This window comes from Oscarella lobularis, chromosome 4 (genome assembly GCF_947507565.1).
Source record: "Oscarella lobularis chromosome 4, ooOscLobu1.1, whole genome shotgun sequence".
Classification (NCBI taxonomy): domain Eukaryota; kingdom Metazoa; phylum Porifera; class Homoscleromorpha; order Homosclerophorida; family Oscarellidae; genus Oscarella; species Oscarella lobularis.
In genome coordinates this window covers 2,285,621-2,302,837 of record NC_089178.1, presented here as the reverse complement: position 1 = coordinate 2,302,837, position 17,217 = coordinate 2,285,621, and the positions used below count along the sequence as shown (strand labels likewise).

The 17,217-nt window shown below is 48.3% G+C and overlaps 10 protein-coding genes across 12 annotated transcripts; 7 read left to right on the top strand and 3 right to left on the bottom strand.

The window, feature by feature from the left end:
* Window positions 1-472: 472 nt before the first annotated feature.
* Window positions 473-1,861, top strand: LOC136185691 (uncharacterized). Its single transcript, XM_065972865.1, has 7 exons — window positions 473-565; window positions 781-870; window positions 920-1,012; window positions 1,064-1,192; window positions 1,243-1,377; window positions 1,432-1,548; window positions 1,601-1,861. Exons 1-7 carry the CDS (start codon window positions 473-475, stop codon window positions 1,706-1,708), a joined length of 765 nt encoding a protein of 254 aa, XP_065828937.1. The 3' UTR covers window positions 1,709-1,861.
* Window positions 1,862-2,086: 225 nt separating this feature from the next.
* On the top strand, window positions 2,087-3,339 carry LOC136185690 (phosphoethanolamine N-methyltransferase-like). Its single transcript, XM_065972864.1, has 7 exons — window positions 2,087-2,205; window positions 2,286-2,371; window positions 2,428-2,526; window positions 2,584-2,712; window positions 2,773-2,907; window positions 2,959-3,075; window positions 3,128-3,339. The coding sequence occupies exons 3-7, from the start codon at window positions 2,470-2,472 to the stop codon at window positions 3,233-3,235; spliced, it is 546 nt and encodes a 181-aa protein (XP_065828936.1). The 5' UTR covers window positions 2,087-2,205; window positions 2,286-2,371; window positions 2,428-2,469; the 3' UTR covers window positions 3,236-3,339.
* A 132-nt stretch (window positions 3,340-3,471) lies between these two features.
* Window positions 3,472-6,160, top strand: LOC136185685 (tRNA N(3)-methylcytidine methyltransferase METTL6-like). 3 transcript variants are annotated; one of them, XM_065972858.1, is made up of 9 exons: window positions 3,472-3,832; window positions 3,987-4,085; window positions 4,134-4,227; window positions 4,278-4,406; window positions 4,470-4,604; window positions 4,655-4,771; window positions 4,843-5,451; window positions 5,506-5,818; window positions 5,872-6,160. In XM_065972858.1, exons 7-9 carry the CDS (start codon window positions 5,092-5,094, stop codon window positions 6,024-6,026), a joined length of 828 nt encoding a protein of 275 aa, XP_065828930.1. In that variant the 5' UTR covers window positions 3,472-3,832; window positions 3,987-4,085; window positions 4,134-4,227; window positions 4,278-4,406; window positions 4,470-4,604; window positions 4,655-4,771; window positions 4,843-5,091; the 3' UTR covers window positions 6,027-6,160. The 3 variants fall into 3 exon arrangements, with proteins under 3 accessions (XP_065828930.1, XP_065828931.1, XP_065828929.1); XM_065972859.1 differs by having other exon boundaries at window positions 3,967-4,085; XM_065972857.1 differs by having other exon boundaries at window positions 3,472-4,227.
* LOC136185892 (uncharacterized) lies at window positions 3,740-4,950 on the top strand. Its single transcript, XM_065973101.1, has 7 exons — window positions 3,740-3,832; window positions 3,987-4,085; window positions 4,165-4,227; window positions 4,278-4,406; window positions 4,470-4,604; window positions 4,655-4,771; window positions 4,843-4,950. The coding sequence occupies exons 1-7, from the start codon at window positions 3,740-3,742 to the stop codon at window positions 4,948-4,950; spliced, it is 744 nt and encodes a 247-aa protein (XP_065829173.1).
* Window positions 6,161-6,190: 30 nt separating the features above from the next.
* Window positions 6,191-8,762, top strand: LOC136185674 (uncharacterized). Its single transcript, XM_065972844.1, has 6 exons — window positions 6,191-6,793; window positions 6,848-6,952; window positions 7,004-7,204; window positions 7,255-7,434; window positions 7,487-7,753; window positions 7,812-8,762. The coding sequence occupies exons 1-6, from the start codon at window positions 6,251-6,253 to the stop codon at window positions 8,592-8,594; spliced, it is 2,079 nt and encodes a 692-aa protein (XP_065828916.1). The 5' UTR covers window positions 6,191-6,250; the 3' UTR covers window positions 8,595-8,762.
* LOC136185680 (argininosuccinate synthase-like) lies at window positions 8,568-10,998 on the bottom strand. The gene is made up of 17 exons (XM_065972852.1): window positions 10,789-10,998; window positions 10,664-10,732; window positions 10,436-10,535; window positions 10,289-10,377; window positions 10,164-10,220; window positions 10,035-10,109; window positions 9,879-9,980; window positions 9,767-9,826; window positions 9,675-9,705; window positions 9,535-9,619; window positions 9,411-9,475; window positions 9,222-9,353; window positions 9,139-9,172; window positions 9,016-9,082; window positions 8,901-8,956; window positions 8,780-8,845; window positions 8,568-8,725 (listed from the first exon to the last, which is right to left on the bottom strand). Exons 1-17 carry the CDS (start codon window positions 10,891-10,893, stop codon window positions 8,671-8,673), a joined length of 1,248 nt encoding a protein of 415 aa, XP_065828924.1. The 5' UTR covers window positions 10,894-10,998; the 3' UTR covers window positions 8,568-8,670.
* On the top strand, window positions 10,475-13,072 carry LOC136185681 (ZZ-type zinc finger-containing protein 3-like). The gene is made up of 9 exons (XM_065972853.1): window positions 10,475-11,205; window positions 11,258-11,318; window positions 11,380-11,457; window positions 11,506-11,587; window positions 11,637-11,671; window positions 11,789-11,881; window positions 11,931-12,029; window positions 12,080-12,172; window positions 12,218-13,072. The coding sequence occupies exons 1-9, from the start codon at window positions 11,039-11,041 to the stop codon at window positions 12,752-12,754; spliced, it is 1,245 nt and encodes a 414-aa protein (XP_065828925.1). The 5' UTR covers window positions 10,475-11,038; the 3' UTR covers window positions 12,755-13,072.
* LOC136185684 (sorting nexin-27-like) lies at window positions 12,600-13,764 on the bottom strand. Its single transcript, XM_065972856.1, has one exon. It carries the CDS (start codon window positions 13,762-13,764, stop codon window positions 12,751-12,753), a length of 1,014 nt encoding a protein of 337 aa, XP_065828928.1. The 3' UTR covers window positions 12,600-12,750.
* On the bottom strand, window positions 13,704-14,313 carry LOC136185692 (calcium-regulated heat-stable protein 1-like). Its single transcript, XM_065972866.1, has 3 exons — window positions 14,185-14,313; window positions 14,006-14,128; window positions 13,704-13,953 (listed from the first exon to the last, which is right to left on the bottom strand). Exons 1-3 carry the CDS (start codon window positions 14,265-14,267, stop codon window positions 13,812-13,814), a joined length of 348 nt encoding a protein of 115 aa, XP_065828938.1. The 5' UTR covers window positions 14,268-14,313; the 3' UTR covers window positions 13,704-13,811.
* On the top strand, window positions 14,275-17,195 carry LOC136185673 (F-box only protein 38-like). Its single transcript, XM_065972843.1, has one exon. It carries the CDS (start codon window positions 14,569-14,571, stop codon window positions 17,137-17,139), a length of 2,571 nt encoding a protein of 856 aa, XP_065828915.1. The 5' UTR covers window positions 14,275-14,568; the 3' UTR covers window positions 17,140-17,195.
* The last annotated feature ends 22 nt before the right edge of the window (window positions 17,196-17,217 follow it).

Genomic DNA, 17,217 nt, shown 5'->3' with positions numbered 1-17,217 from the left:
GCGCTTTATGAAAACGTGGTTTTCTACCCGAATTATCTAAAACAATTGTTACCGCACCATTGACGTGAAAGAGGAATTCCTGAGCTTTCGTTTGATATATAGCATGCATGTATACGTTGAAGTGCGGCGAAGATACGGGGGTGTCCATCTTTAGCGCCGACGTCATTCGGGTAAAAACAGCCGAGGTTACGTAAACTTTTTGCGTCTGCATGCAAATGCGCAGTCGCAGAAACCCAAAACGCCTACCGCAGAATCGCCTTTCCTCTAGCTCTAAGATAAGGTATGGGGAAGCTCGAACGGTGGGATACTTACATCGTAGTGCTCGAACAAACAGGTGACCCTCCGGGACTGTCCATAATTGAGGACCCTCCCCTACACGTGAAGACTCATAGATGTACATGGTCCTGGTTACATTACATGCATAACCCAATTACCGTAGACTTGCGCACAGCCCCACGCACAGTAGTCTGCCATGAGCGATTATTACGATCGGAATCCAATACTGTGTCGCGAAGTGTTCTACGGGGAAGGATACAGCAGCGTAGGCGGAGAAGAGGTCTCAAAGGTACCCGACGTACTTCTCGATCACATGCCGTCCGACACGACATAACCAGACATCCGACACGACATAACCAGACATCCGAAACGATTCAAACTCCTTCGCGTTCTACGAGACTCACCCGCCGTCCCGGGCCGCGACGTACAGGAGACTATACTACAAAACAAAATATTTTTTTAGCTACCGCAGGAGTGTAACTAATTACTTCTTTCGTCGCGCAGATACTGGCCGGGTTCCTTAGGAAGAAATCCGATCTTAGCATTTTAGATGTTGGTTCTGGCCCAGGGGGTTTTGCATTCTTTATTGCACGAGTATGCCTATTGATTGCCATAAATGCTCGGTGTCAAGTAAAATGTGCAGACTCTGGAAGCCAATGTCATTGGCATTGACATCTCGGAGAACATGGTTACACTGGCTCAGGAAAGATTGGCGTGTTCAGATGTTGCTCAAAAGGTTAATTCAAGGCGAAAAGAATAGATGTACGGTAATTGGGGGTTCGTTTAGGTCAAATTTCAACTAAGCAATGTCGAAACCGTTGAATTTCCAGCAGAATGCTTTGATGCTGTGTTCTGGAGATCGTCACTCCTTCATATACCAATCAGGAGAAAGGAGGGCGTTTTGAGAAGAATGATGGTAAACGTGCTATGCGTCGATAAGAAAGACAACAATGAATTTATTGTTAGAAGTGGCTAAAACCTGGGGGCCAGTTTATTTCTATGGACCTCTGCTCAACCAATGATGTGGAAGATGGGCAGGGTTTCCAGCAGTACTTGGATTATCTTCATGCTGAATGCTTGGACGTGGAATCCTATGAAAAGGTGATTTGCCACATAAGTACACGGTGTTATTTTATCAATTCTAGCAATGTATAGTTACTGAAAAAAGTTGGCTTGAAGGAAATTTTTGTTAAAGAAGACAATAATGCTTATATGAGAAAGACCGCTGAAGAGATAGCTGATGCAGATAGAAGAAGGAGTGATATTTTAAAGGTGGTGCGCTATCTGCCGAATGTACTAAGTGTAATCTTTTCTGTTAATTAAGCTTGTATCTGAAGAGACGTATCAGTCTACTCTACAGTACTGGTTTGACAAGCGCAAATGGATTGAAGCTAGAGCCATAAGTCACGTCTATTTTGTTGCTCACAAGTGACAGAAGCGTGATCTTCTGTACTGTTTCTTATGTATTACTGAACGAGTTCTTCAGCCAAATGTCTTTGTTTCACTTATTGGGCCTTAACGTTTTGGATGCTGGTTGATGTTTTGAATTCTATGTTTCACAAATGTAGCTCCTGGTGATGCAGCAGATTAATTAATTAAGGTATAAATTTTGCACAATCTGAAACGCCAACGTCATTGGCATTGACGTCTCGGAAAGCATGAATAGGATCGTTATTTGGGTCAAATTTCAATTAAGCAATGTCAAAACTGTGAATTTCGAGGATCGCATCGCTCATGCATGAGCTCATGCATGGAACTAATAGTGAACAAAGGCGTTGCGTAGGTATCACGTGTTGTTCCACGTGATAACGTGCTAGTCCAGTCTCCCAACGCTACATGAGTGATTATTACGATCTGAAGTCAATATTGTGTCGCGAAGTATTCTACGGGAAAGGGTACTGCAGTACAGGCGGAGAGGAGGTCTCGAAGGTACTGCATGTACTGTCACCGGCGGAGGCCCGAAGACCGGTAATATTAGGCGCCTTATCACTTCTTTCGTATCTACGCAGATACTGACGGATTACCTTCGAAAGACGGCCTTAGCGTTTTGGATGTTGGTTCTGGTCCAGGAGGTTTTGCATTCTATGTTGCACAAGTATTATAGCCTTTGCAGTGTAGATTAATTATTTAATTAAGGAGTAAATTCCACAGAATCTGAAAGCCAGTGTCATTGGCATTGACATCTCAGAAAACATGGTTAGACTGGCTCAGGAAAGATTGGCGTCTGTTGATACATGTATTGCTGAAAAGGTTAATTTGAAACAAAAATAACAATAGATGTAATCAACCGATTGATCGTCATGGTAGGTCAAATTTCAATTGAGCAACGTCGAAACTGTTGAATTTTCAGCAGAAGGCTTTGATGCCGTGTTTTGGAGATCGTCGCTTCTTCACATACCAATCAGCAGAAAGGAAGGCGTTCTAAAAAGAATGATGGTAACGCGCGTCATCTAGCCATGAGCTCATGCATGGGACTAATCTCATTACTTTGGTTAGAAATGGCTAAAACCAGGAGGTCAGTTTATTTCTATGGATCATTGCTTAGATGGTAAAGTGGATGATGTGGAGGGTTTTCAGAAGTATTTGGATCTTCTTGGAGTTGAATACTTGAACGTTGAATCGTACAAGAAAGTGATTTGTCTTCACGTGTATTAGCACGTGTACCTAATCTAATTTTTCTAGTTGCTGGAAACAGTCGGTTTGAAGGAAATTTTTGTGAAAGAAGACAATGCTTTTTACGTGAGAAAGACTGCCGAAGAGCTAGCCAGTGTAGAGAAAGCAAAGAGTGAAATTTTGAAGGTACGTGTAGTCATGTGTATACATAATTGACAGGAAAAAAATTCTTTTTTAGCTCGTGCCTCAAGAGACTTATCAGGCTCAACAAGATTACTGGGTTGACAAGCGAAAATGGACGGAAGTTGGAGCCATGAATCACGTCTATTTTGTTGCTCACAAGTGATGGACGTGGGTACAGTTGCACTCTTTTTATTGTTTTTTTCGCGTCACATTGAGTGAAGTCTCTCGCAAGAAACGAGTCATTTACGCAGCGGCGCTGCTCCCTTTTGTTCCTTGTACGCACCCCCGTAAACTACCGAGTAAACGCCCATGGGCGTTTGTAGAACCAGAGATAAAATAGCGAGAACTTTCGTTCAGAAAAGGGGGGTGGGCGCTTACTATGGGTTTGTGCAAACCTTCTACGTAGTAAACGCCCATGGATGTGTTGAAACACTGTTTCATTTAGGGACCCGGTAATGCACGCAACTAATACGGCACTGAAATGCAACGTAAAATTTAGAGGTAATCTTCGAAGCGTTTTTCCCGTCCTTTCTGTGCTACTTAATCGCCGCGTATTCGGGCGTTTAAGGGGGGTGGGCGCTTTCTCGGGTGTGGGTGTGTGGGCGTTTACCTACGTCACCATTAGTTGCCCGTGCTCCGAGTGGCAGTCTGCCGAGTGGGGGCTATTATGAACGAATTTTACGATCTAGAAGCGATAATTTGTCGCGAAGCATTCTTCGGCGAAGGATATGGCAGCGTTGGCGGAGAAGAGGCGTCGAAGGTAGATGATATAATCAGTCGCCGCCGCCGCCGCCGTCTCGATCCCACTGACAGCGAAGACGCGGTTGCACTGAGGCTCGACGCTGGCGGACAGACCGACCTATTAGGCGACGGTTTCATGCCACGTCGTTGTAGTTCTTTGTTTTTCTATGCAGATACTGGCTGGATATCTTCGACCGCGGAAAGATGGGGGTCATCTCAACGTATTAGATGTTGGCGCGGGTTTAGGAGGTTTTTCATTCTTTATCGCGCGAGTAAGACCTGCAGCGTGAACGTGAATCAAACAATAGTAAAATGTGCAGACTCTGGAAAGCTAATGTCATTGGCATTGAGATCGATGAACCCATGGTTAAACTGGCTCAGAATAGATTGGCGTCTTCTGATGTTGCCGAGAAAGTTGGCTAATTATTCTAATTAGGGTGTAAACAATTGTTATGATCATATAGGTCAAACTTCAAGTATGCAATGTTGAAACTGCTGAATTTCCAGCAGAAAGCTTTGATGCCATGGTCTGGAGAGCATCGCTTGTTCACATACCAGTCAGCAAAAAAGAGAGCGTTCTAAAAAGAACAATGGTAAAAACCTGTCACCTTTTTGACCATTATGCTTTGGACAATGATCTTATTGCCTTTTGTTAGAAGTGGCTAAAACCTGGAGGCCAGTTCATTTCTATGGACCTCTGCTTAGCCAATAGAGCAGAAGATCTGCAGGGTTTTCAGGAGTATTTGGATTTTATGGGAATTGAATGCGTGGATATCGAATCCTATAAGAAGGTGATTTGACTTAGAAGAAACGTACTTGTTACTGTACTCATCAATTACAGATGCTGGAGGCAGTTGGTTTGAAGGAAATTTTTGCAAAAGAAGACAATGCGTTCTACTTGAGAAAGACTGTAGAAGAGCTGGCTAGTGCAGAAAAAGCAAAGAGTGAAGTTAAAAAAGTATGCTCCCAAAGAAGAGTCAATCGGGCGTACCCCGTTATAGCATGTATAATCGTTTTTTCTCTGTCAAGTGTGTGTCTGAAAGGACGTATCAGACTCAAGCAGAGTACTGGTTGAACAAGAGCAAATGGGTTGAGGCTGGAGCCATATGTAACGCCTATTTTGTTGCTCACAAGTGACGAAAATGAAACACTACTGCATGCATTCCTGCTTTTTTGTTTGTTTCGAGTCATATTCGGTGGGAAGTCTGAGTGTCTATTAATTTGCAGGACGGACGACCGGACGGACGAAAAAGCACCCTAATCCATAATCCGGGCACAATGCCGATGTCCTCCGATCAAGACCTTCCTCGCGAGCTTACGCGCGACGAAAGAGTCAAACTCGAACGAGACGTCAGCCTTGTATCAGAATTTTCAAAGCTCAAGCTTGATCGGGAAGCGAAGCGCAACTGGGATCTATTCTACAAGAGAAATACGACTCGCTTCTTCAAAGATCGTCACTGGACGACGCGGGAATTCGAAGAGCTGTGCTGCGACGCGACGTCGAACGAGACGACTAAAAGAGTCCTATTCGAAGTCGGTTGCGGCGTGGGAAACTTATTCTATCCCCTATTAGAAGAAGGGAGCCAGTTTTTCGTCCATGCGTGCGATCTATCGCCAAGAGCCGTACAGTTCGTCAAGGTTAGACGATCGAGAAAGCGACAAGATTCGATACAATGAATTTTCTTCGTACAGGAACATCCACTTTTTGACGTCAAAAAAGTGCACGTTTTTCAGTGTGACGTCACAGAATCTTCGCTGACCGACGAGATTGCTGCCGGAAGCGTTGACGTGGCGACAATGGTATTTGTGCTGTCGTCGATTAGCCCCCATAAGATGGCATGGACTCTCGAGAACGTCAAGAACGTTCTGAAAGTGGGTGGAACGTTGCTCTTTCGAGACTACGGCCTTTATGACTACGCCATGCTGCGATTCGGTCGAGGTCAAAAGATCGAAGAGAATTTTTACGTGAGACAGGACGGCACCAGGGCATACTATTTCTCTTTGGGTAACTACGACGACGACAACAATGCCCTGCCTGGGTAATCGTATGCATTTTAGAAAAACTGCGAGAATTAGCTACTATGGCTGGGTTCGAGGTCACAAGTTGCGAGTACGTCCACAGAGAGACTGTGAATAAGAAGGAAGGAATATGTGCACCCAGAATTTTTATTCAAGCGAAACTTATGAAGAACGTACCGCAAGCGAAAAGGTGACGGTGTACGAAGAGTTCAATTCTATTCTTAGGGACGACTCCGAGACCGAGTCAGCTTTTTTCGCGGCGGCGCAGCCACCTTTATATAGGTGAAGCCTCGTGCTACTATTTTTAGCCGACCAATGAGGTAATCGTCACGGCTTTACGCACGCTACTCGCTCTCTCCCAGCCTACATAAAGAGTCGAGCGCGATGCCCACTGCAACGCAGTACACTTGCTTTGCACATGGCAGGAGCTCAAGTAGACGTCTACGTCAAATTGACGAGCGGTCGCGTCGTTCCTCTCAAAGTTCTCGCGACCGACACGATCGCGTCGCTGTGCACGCACGTCGCCAGCGCCGACAAGTCCGTGCCGCTCGCTCGCATAGCGCTCAAGTATCTCGACAAGTGTCTCGACAAGTCGAAGACGGTCGCCGAGTACGGTATCGGCAAGGAGACGATTCTCAAAGTCGAAGTGCTCGCGTCGCGCGAGCTACGCGTCTACGTCAAACTCGATAGCGGTCGCGCCGTTCCGTTCACGATCGACAGCACGCGCACCGTCAATCAGCTCAAGAGCGCCATCGAAGATGCAGAAGACATCGCCAAAAATCGACAGCGCCTTTACCTCGGCTCGAGAGAACTTCGCTCGGGCCTTTCGACGCTCGAAGAGGTCGGAGTCGCGCAGGAAGCCGTTTTGAATCTCGAAGTGGCAGCTGAAGCAGCCGCCGTCGCCTCTGCGGCCGTTACTACTCCGGATCGTGTTCCGGAAATCGACGATGCGCGTCAACAGGTATGTATAGGAAACTTCGTATAATGACGTCATTTTTTAGTTTTTGTATTGTAGGAAATTCTTTCCAGTTTCGTTTCCGGTGTTGCCAGTTCGTCGAAACCGGTTGAAGTCGTCTTCTCGTTTGATACGACTGGAAGCATGTACAGTTGTCTCGATCAGGTGAACAATAATTCATTTGGGTATTGATTTTTTTGAACTAATTTTTCTTAGGTTCGATCCAAGTTGCGCGAGAGCGTTCAACGTCTTCTCCAAGACATTTCTCACATTCGCATCGGCGTCATTGCCCACGGCGACTATTGCGATCAGGATTCCAGCTACGTCTTACGTCATCAAGATCTCACATCAGACGTCAATAAGATCGTCAAATTCGTCAAGGACGTTCCCAGCACAGGTGGAGGAGATTGCCCAGAGGTACGGACAAGAGCGATCAAGGCGCAAAAAAATTGAATTTTCTCTCCTAGTGCTATGAATGGGTTTTGAGACGCGCTCAGCAGCTGTCTTGGCAACAGAATTCCGCCAAAGCTCTCGTCGTCATTGGCGACGCGACGCCGCATCCTCCGTCTTACACAGATCAGAGAATCAATTGGCGAGACGAACTTGAAACGTTGGTTCAAATGGGAATCAAAGTATACGGAGTCCAGGTAAGCATAACCTATATTTTGAGTATTTTAAATAAAATTATTTTTTAAATAGGCTCTTGGCAGAAGCGAGTCGGTGCCTTTCTATGAAGAACTGGCGGAGCGCAGTGGCGGTGCTTACATCACGTTCTCTCACTTCCAGCTCATAACCGACATGTTCTTGGCCGTTTGCTACAAGGAGGCGAGCGATGAACAGTTTCACGCCTATCAACTGGAGTTGGCCACCGAAGGAAAGATGACCGAGGAATTGGGTGACATATTCGAGGCAATCGAGAAAAAGGATACGGATAGTGAAAAGACGGCGGAGAAAAAGAAGGAAAAGGCAAAGAGAGAAATTTTGTTAATTATTAATATAGCGAAGTAGCGTTTTTGGTTTTTAGGAGAAAAAGAGACGGAATTTGTCGTCGCCCTGGTGGGATACGAAGTACGATAACTCCACATCTCCGCAATACACGTACGACGCGAAGAGAGACCACTGGAAATCCTGGTCATCAAAGCGATCAGCATCGACGTATTCTCCCGTGACTCCCGCCTTCAAATCGAGCGCGAGCGCGAAGAAAACAAAATCTAAATCCAAATCTCCGCACTACTCAAGCTCGGACTTATCAGAGATGAAGATAGTTGTAGCGGGCGCAGGCGGCGTTGGCAAGTCGGCGCTCACCGTTCAATTCGTCCAGGGCGTCTTTCTCGAAGAGTACGATCCGACGATCGAAGATTCGTATCGGAAGAGCTACTGCGTCGACGACAAACCGGTTCTTCTCGATATTCTCGACACGGCCGGGTCGGACGAGTTCACGTCCATGACCGACGTTTGGTATCGATGCGCCCACGGCTTTCTTCTCGTCTACGCCATCGACAATCGGTCGTCGTTCGACGAAATCGAATCCTTCTGGGAACGAATTTGTCGTGTGAAAGACGACGACGCCGACGACGCCGTCGCTTGCGTGCTCGTCGGAAATAAGACTGATCTCGATTACGATCGTCAGGTGAGCAAGAAGGAAGGCGAAGCGCTCGCACGTCGTCTCGGCGTTCAGTTCTACGAGTCGTGCGCGAAGGAGGGCGAGACGACGTCGCCTGCGTTCGACATGGTCGCTCGGCAGATCGGCGTCGACGCGACGAAAGCGAAGAAACGATCGTCAAAGAAGAGATGTTCTATTATGTGAAGAGGACGACTATAAAGTGTGTGTGTGTGCACGTCTCTGTGTCTTCTGTTTGATTCGTTTGTTTTCTTTTTTGTTCTTAGCTGGAGTTTTGAGCGGCTAGAGCGCTGCGCAGAGCGTTGAACTCTCTCACCCTGATACGTTGGCCTATATTACATTGCTATTTATCTACGCGTTGATGTGTTCACCTGAGCGCTGTGACTTTGATGAAACCATCGGCGTCTTCTGGATTGTAGCTGCCTCGTTTGTCCATGCTGCCGCATTGCCGTTATGGTGAAGACGTTTTCTATTATCTGAAGTCTCTCTTACCTCACTAGATCTTCGTTGTACAGTGACATTTTGGATTCTCTGGCTTTCACGTACACCTTCATACGATCGGTCAGTTACAGGACCAACGTCACGGAAAAATCTCCCTAACGCCTACCTGGCCTTTGAAGAGTGATAGGCGAACTTTGCCTTCAACGTGCTCCTGACTCTTGTCAATGCAAAATCTGAAGCAAAGATCCTTCCATTTCAAGCAGCCTAGCCGGTCTATGAAATTGCTCACCTGACAAATTCACACTCAGGAGCCCACCAAAAGCCTGAGAGAAGACGACGTCTCGACAGATTCACGCAGAAGCAAGAACTTGCCTTGGTAAACTTGTTCAGCAAACTTGATGCACAGTCCCTGCTTCACTTTTCTCAACTCTCTGTCGAGGGTCACGTTCTCGATATCCAAATGAGCGACCAAAAGGATATAGCCACCGGGCGTCTCATAGACTCCTTCGAAAAAAAAAACCGGGATCAAGATCAAGGCAGAACAAACACTGACGACTACACCTCTGCTCTTCATTCCAATGAAGCGATTCTCGACAATATCAATTCGTCCAACGCCGTGACGACCCCTTCAATGAATTGAATGGTTACAACTATGAGTGTGCGCGCGATTCGGCTTCTCACTAACCCCACTTCATTTAGATACAGAAACAAATCTAATGGCTTTTCCTTTGTCGTCCCATCGTCGAGATTGGAGACCTTGACGGGAATGCCTGGACGGCACTAGAACTAGGAAACGCTACGGGAGGATCACTCAACGGCTTTTACCATTTTTGAATTCAATCTCGATATTTTCTGGCTACGAAAAGAAACGACGAGCTAGGTACAGACGTGCAACTTTTCGCGTTATTCAGTCTAACCTTATCTGGCCACAATTCAGAATGACAAGTCATCTTGAAGATGCGTTCAGGAGGAACCGCCTGAAGTGGACGTAGAGAGAGAGGAAGGAATTCACGCGTCAGTCAAACATACGGCCGGATTCTCCAGAATTCCTCCTTCGTAGCTGATATGCATCAAATTTTCGTCACAACTGTAAGGACTCTCCTTGGTGACAGGCAAGGGAATATTTCTCTCCTACACCCCACAAAAAACGCTCTCGTTTTTCACAGACGAATTTATTGCAAAAACCTCGGCATATTTAAGCAATCCTGTGCGCCCCTCGAACCGCTTGTAAAACTCCGGCATTCTCCACGGAGCAATCACCTTGTGGAAGAATTGAAGAAAAGGGGAAATTCAAATTTCATCGCATCTCCAAACCTGGACTTCCGGATAAAGAGCATAGAACGTCATCTCGAAGCGAATCTGATCATTGCCCTGGGGAAAAAGAAAAGAAGAAATCGATCGGTGTCGAATGACAAGTGAGTCAAAGTTCCGTTTCCCACCTTGCCTGTCGCGCCGTGAGACACGTACCGCGCCCCTTCGCGTTTCGCTATTTCGACGTGCCGCCTCGCAATACACGGTCGCGCCAGAGCTAGGTATAGGGAAGTGTGAGGGCACTCGTTCGACTGTATCGCGTAAACTTTCCGTACACGATCCGAGCTGATAACGATCTTCGTAGAGGGCGTTTGCTTGGACGGCCGGAAAGACGAAATCGACGACGAATTGCTCTCGTACGTCTTCGATGTAGATCTACGGAGGGAGAGGGGTGAAAAGGCGATTAGGGAGGCACGTGCAGGCCACTTGGAACGAGTGTGAAGCGCATTTGCGAAATGCGACGGCGGTGCGATCGTCGTCAAAACAAGGAAAATGACTCTGACCTTTTCCGCTCCGAGGCTGAGCGCTTTTTTGCGAGCTGCTTCCATGTCTTCCTTCTGCCCGACGTCTGCCTGCGCGACGACGAAATAAACAAGGTGGGCGGAGAGCTTGGGGCTCCGAGTCGAACCATGTAGCAAATGACTTGAAAGCCTTGCTCTTTGAGCCAAACGAGAATGCAAGACGTGTCGAGACCGCCGCTGTAGGCGAGTATCACGCGCTTCTCGTCACTCATATTCTCCTCCTCCTCTCTCTCCACTCTCGTTATGAGTGCAATGTGCAAAAGGAAGCTTTGTATATATGAGATTTCGTAGCAATGACGTCGTTGGCTCGTTGCTATTCTGTTCACTCCCGGATTTCCGTGCTCGCGCAGGTTCTCGATGGAAAATGCAGTCGACGACTCTCTCTGCAGCGGCGGCGTCAAATCCGAGGCCAACTCTTCGCCGGAAATGGGTTCCGGCGATCGCGAGACGGCGGAAGCGGAGTCTGCTCCGTTGCACCCGTTTTGCTTCGAATCTGATCATTTGGCGTTGAAGAACAATCCGACGTAGAGCGAACGTACTCAGCAAGAGCTTCCCAATTTGATTGGTGCATCGTAGCTATGGAAAACTAATGAGGTCTCTGGTTGCCTTAGAAGCGCAAAGAATTCAAGCTGCCAAGGTAGACCCTAGGATACGATACATCTTCATGTTTCTTTTCTCATGAATATTCGACGCTAAAGGACTTGGAAAAGTTGCACGATCTGCAGCAGAAAGCGCTAAGCGATCCATTGAACTTCATTGAAATATTGAGATCACAAGTAGAAAGTCGCGTGTTTGTGTAGAGTTTTTAATATTTTTTGTATCAGCCGGGTGCTATTGAGAAAGAGATACCTCGCGAGCAGAAAATAGTTGAAATACCGGCCATTGATGAAGATGTGGGAAGAGCTGGTCAGTGCACGTTGTTCATTAGGGAATTTTCTATTTCGGAGCTCTGTAGGTGCCCACAGTCACAGTAGTGCTGACTCTGATAAGGTAAATATTATAATTAAAATTTTAGTATAACATTTATTTAGTTATTCAAATTGATTGATTAATTAATTGCAGACATTTACAGTGACCTTTACTATAATAATGTACTTGTATGTTCAGGCTGAGTTAAAATTAGGAGAGAAAATTCGAGGAAAATTGTACGATGAAGGAAAGCACGTTCGTTTTAATCAGCCTTGGTCAGCAGAAGAACAGGTGAAGACAGAGACAGAGTGAATATGACAAATTATGTATCTAAAACAAGGCAAAACTTGATGCTCTTCTTGTCCAATATCCAACCGAAGCGGTAGAAACAAAGCGATGGGAAAAAATTGCAAAGCATTTAAATCGGACACCGCGACAGGTGCAGTGAAATTTCATTTGCAGACGCGACTTGCTCTATTGTTCTTTCAGGTAGCGAGTCGCGTTCAAAAATATTTTATTAAACTGGTAAAAGCCGGACTGCCTATACCAGGTAGACTGCCTAATCGTCATGTAGCTCGAAAGGTGCAATAGGAAATCTCTTGTTTAATTAATAGCATTTGTTTTTAGTTGAAAAACGGAGCATATCGAGTGCTTTCAAAACCGTCTACCTTCTTCTCTTCTCAGAAGCCAGAAGTCCTCATGAATGAAACGGAACTTTTAGAAGACGACTTTTCAATGGGAGGAGGAGGAGGAGGAGGAGGAGGAGACGGAGAAGGCCGCAGCCACAATGACTGGGACATGCTCAGTCAAAACGATGAAAATGATAATGACAATGAGGAGGAGGGGGAAGACGACGACGAAGATGACGACAACGACGACGACGACGATGACGACGTTTCAGCAGCAAGTCAAATGCCTTCCCCAAGGCAAGTTGAAGTTGGACTCGATCAACGTCTACGTGAACTGATCCAAGAGGATTCGTCGCTCGCCGAAACGCAAGAATATAAGGAACTACGTCAATTGCAGAAACTCCGCGAACAGAAAACACGCGAATTCGTCGATCAAGACTACGGAAATCTCGGCTACAAACAACGTCAGAACTATCTCGATCCAAACTATCAACCGTCAGCAAAACAAAGTCCTATTTACAAAAAACCCCTCTAAATTTCTGAAAAATCACAATCCTTTCCTACACCCGAAAAAAGTTGGTTACGAAAAGATTTTGACGACGACGACGACTCTCCTAACGGTCGAGCGAGAAACGATTCCGGTCCGTCAAACTCTTTTTTCAGTTGACCAGTGATCGTCTGAACGACGGTACAGACGTAGAACGCTTGATCGGTCTCGAGCAGCACCCAGACAAAATTCCCCGATCCGAGACGAACCTCGTAACCGAATGTCTCGCCGTCGTCAGTCGACGTTCGCCAACGTCGAATGCGTTGCCACACGACGAATAATAGTCTCTCTCCGACGTCGTCGAAATCGCGAGAAATTTCGAGTCCCGTCTTAGCGACGGTTAGCTTCACTCGAAGGCCTTTTTCGAGTCGGCGGCGATCGTCGGCGTCGAGAACGACGGGCTCGGCGAGTCGACAGCGCGTCAATTCGATCGTCGCGTAGCCGTTCAATTCGTGGCAGAGAAACAGGTACTGTTTTTGCACGGGAAAGGCCGGATCGCAGTAAGATTCGAGCTCGGCGATTTGGTCGTCGGAGGGGCGCAACTTACCGCGTTCGACGTCGTCGCGCGCCTCGTGAAAGAGAAGGCGCAGGGCGACGTCGTCGCGATTGGCGAGCTTTCTTTCGATCGATATCGTATCGATCGGTATCCACTTTCGCAGGACGAGGCAATCGACGTCGGCGACGTCGATTTCGTCGTCGTCGGCGTAAACGCGCGCGGGACGACGCGGTTCGCGTTCGCGCGCGAGTGCGAAGTGCTTTGCGCTCGCGTTCGAGAGGCCCGCGTCGCGACAGGCGGCGAGGAGAAGATCGCCGGCTTTCGCGCCGCGTCGCCAGTCGACGTTCGCGACGCTCCCGTCGACTACGCGGATTCGAATCGCGGCGTTTGACATTTTTGATGTCAGTCCGGGAATTTTTTCATCACACCTGGTACGCAATGTATATGCTATATGCATACATGTAATACATCTATGCATACATGTACGCAGACACACACTCATGTACGCTAACACAAAGTCGCTTTTTTTCTCGTCGCCGCGATTATTTATTAGTCCCAGCGTTCGTGTTTCTGTCCGATGAGCGTCGTAATGACAACGTCTATTGCCTGCAGTTTTTCGCACTTGGGAGGCAACGGGCACGTCTTGAATTTGACGTGGTCGCCTTCTTTCGGTACATAGTCGCCATCGATGCTAAAGAATGCGTAATCAAGCCTATTTAATTATTTTATCACACGACGTGTACTCGGAGATGTGAACGAAAATTCCTTCGCCTCCCTCTTTAGGAGCAATAAAGCCATGCCCGTGGCTTCGATCGAATTTTGATATGACGCCCGTTCTTACTGGTCCTCTCGCCGCGCTAATCGATCTAAGAGAAAAGGGGCGTCGTTTTCCTGCGGACGCCTGCACGGTGCAAGCCCTCACGTTGCTTCGGGACGCAAATGACGAGTCGGAGTCGGACTCGGAACCCTAAAGGGTGACTTTGGTCGCTGCTCTTCCAAAGACATGGCAATTTGGTTTCGTCAATACCCCGGATTCGAGCTGCGGTTTACGGTGACATGACGCCGCGACAGTCGTAACTGGCTACGGTACAACCACTGCACTGTCACGTCAAGAATAGTGTGTAAGAGACTCGTTTATTGTTTTATCGAAATGGCAGCAGATTTCATTGAAAAACTGCGCACGTTAGCTCGTTGGTTTCAACAACTAAGCTTCTAGCTGTTTCTCGTCGATTCTTCGCGATATTAGTCATTCACGAGAACTGCAGTACACTGACATTAGCTAAAAAGTGAGGCTTCTCGGTCGATCATGTCCGAAATGTCGAAACGAAAGAACGACGACAAGAACGACGACGTAGCATCGGCAAAACAAGCCAAACTGGACGACGATCAGCTGCCAGAGAAAGCAAACGATGATCTAGAACTAACCGATCTCCCGACAGACGTCCTCGTACGCATCGTCGATTATCTTACGATGCCGGACGCACTCAAGTGCGAGCATCTCCACACGAAACTCGCCGACGCCGTCGCACTCTCGCTGCAAATCCGACGCGAAATCGACGTCACGTCGACGACGTGGTCGAACGACGTTCCGCCGTCGCTCGACGACGCGCGCTTTCGTCGTCTCGTCGCCCGCTGCCCGAACGTCCGCGTCCTACGCGGCCTTCACACGAACGAGACGTGCACGCCGAAAGAGCTCGCCGACGGCAAGCATCGACTCAGCGCCGACGGCGTGCTTCAAGCGATCGACGCCTGCGAAAAATTGACGTCGATCTCCACGTCGTCGTTGCGCGTGCTCGACGCCGTTCTGCAAAGGCGACCGACGATTCGCATACGAGGTCACTTTCGAAATCGTCGCGGAACGTTTCCCGCGCCCGAGTCGAGTCGTTTGACGATGCCGGCGAATGCACTTCTCACGCAGATCTCGCTCGTCGGCGTTCGCGTGCCACGACTCGTTGCCATGACGGGCGTCGCCGAACTCAATCTCAAGTGGATCGTCTTCGAAGACGCCGAACCGTTCAAGGATCTGAGCACGCCCGACTTGCAATTGTTCTCTATGAAACATTGCCGTTGCTATGGCGACCGTGACGTCATTTACAAACCGCTTTTTGAGTCGCTCGCCGACGCCGTTCATCTGAGTCGAATGGACGTCGCTCGCGTGCCGTTTCCCGAGGGTTGTCTGCGAGCCGTTGTCGAGGCGAAGGTTCAGGAGCAATGTTTTCAGTCGCTCACGAGCGTCGCCATGTCGTCGTGCTCGCGCGCCGGACCCGCCGATCTCTTCTTTCCCGTTCTCACGTCGCGACACGCGCTCGAACGTCTGCGCGTTCAGCCGTCGCTCTCCGACGACGTCTTCTTCGCTCACGTTCAAGCGGCAAGCGTTCCCTATTCGCGCTTGACGACGCTCGAGCTCGGCTATCGCGACGACTTTCCGTCGACGCTCGACGAGTGGACGGAGGAGCGGCTCGTCGAGCACGGTCTCGAGCCGTATACGATCGTCGATTGTCCGCTGACGGACGTCGGAATGAACTGCGCGTTCGTCTCGTTGAAACAGCTGAAGAATTTGCACGTGTATCGCGCTCCCGCGCTCGTTCAGCCCGACTACTGGATTCAAAGTGGGGGCGATTGCGTCGGCAAGTTTCTTCGCGATCTCACGCTGAAGGAATGCCGACGAATCTCGAGTGTCAGCTTGGGGAAATTCATATCGCGATTGCCCGCTCTTCAGACGCTCGCGCTCGATTGCGTCGGGTCTCCGGTCGCCGACATGGTCCAGACGTCGTCGCCGATTGCCGCGCAAGCCGTCATAGAGGCGCTTAGTTTGCTAGAATTCGAGAACAGCGCCGAGCCTACGAGTCGACTGAGACTTTCAAGTCAATCCTTGACTACAGTGACGATTGTGAATAGTTCATATGCCGGCGTGGACGTCGTCGATTGTCCGCTGTTGGAGAACTTTACTGTGATGCGTTGTGCGTCGCTGAACGGACTTTCGTTTGAGAAGGCGCCTGTCACTCGCTGCAAAATCATTGAGTGTCCTCGGTTGAAGCCGTCCGGATTTTTACCGAGTTTCGCTCGCCTGGCGCCCGTGAGCAGTCGCTTGATCATCTATAATTGCGCGCCGGAGAGCGTCGACGAGGCCGATATCGAACGGTTAGCTTTCTCTGAAGCCTGCGATTACCACGTGGCTGTCATTTACGATAAAGTGTGTCCGCTGTCAGTGCGCACTGACTTGAGGATGAGAACGTGGATGGAAATAGTTGACGAATTGAACGGTCTTCTCCTTAACGAGGGCTTTCCCAAAGCCGTTTATCCTATAGAAACCACGACAACGACAGCGGATTATTTATCTTTTGCAGATAAGACCGAGCCGGGAAAAGTCGACAGTGAAGATTCTAAGCCAGATAAGACTAGTGCTACTGTCACTGGTAGTGGGGACGACGATTCCGCTACTACTACGAAGAAGAAGACTGCAGTCAAGAGGCGGGGAAAGGCTAAGGGAGGCGACAAGGAGACGAAGAAAAAGAAAAAGAAACGCGTTGAACTTCCTTCGAAGAGTTCCATGGAGGTGAGATGCGGTCGTGAGGTGTGGCGTTACGAGGGAATAGCAAAGATTGACGGTGAACTGGGCGATTTTGTATACGTCGGCGATATTCCGTGGATCAAGGAACTAGCGGAGACCAAATTGCTGAGACACTGGAGAGAAGCGGGCGCTTTTGCTCCCACCGTGCCTCCGGTTCCCGTTTTGAGACCGGAATTCACTGTTGCCGACTGCAAGGAAAAACTGAAGGATGTTATTGAGAAGCGGAAAGGGGAAGGCAAAGGAATACTCGAACGGTGTCTGACTTTTGTGGTAAGCCCAGCAAAAGTCGAGGAACAGTTATTTTAGTACTTTTCTCTTCTGAAGTTTGTGTTGATTTTCTACATTCAATAGTAATCATCGGGCTCACGTGCGTCGCAATGGACA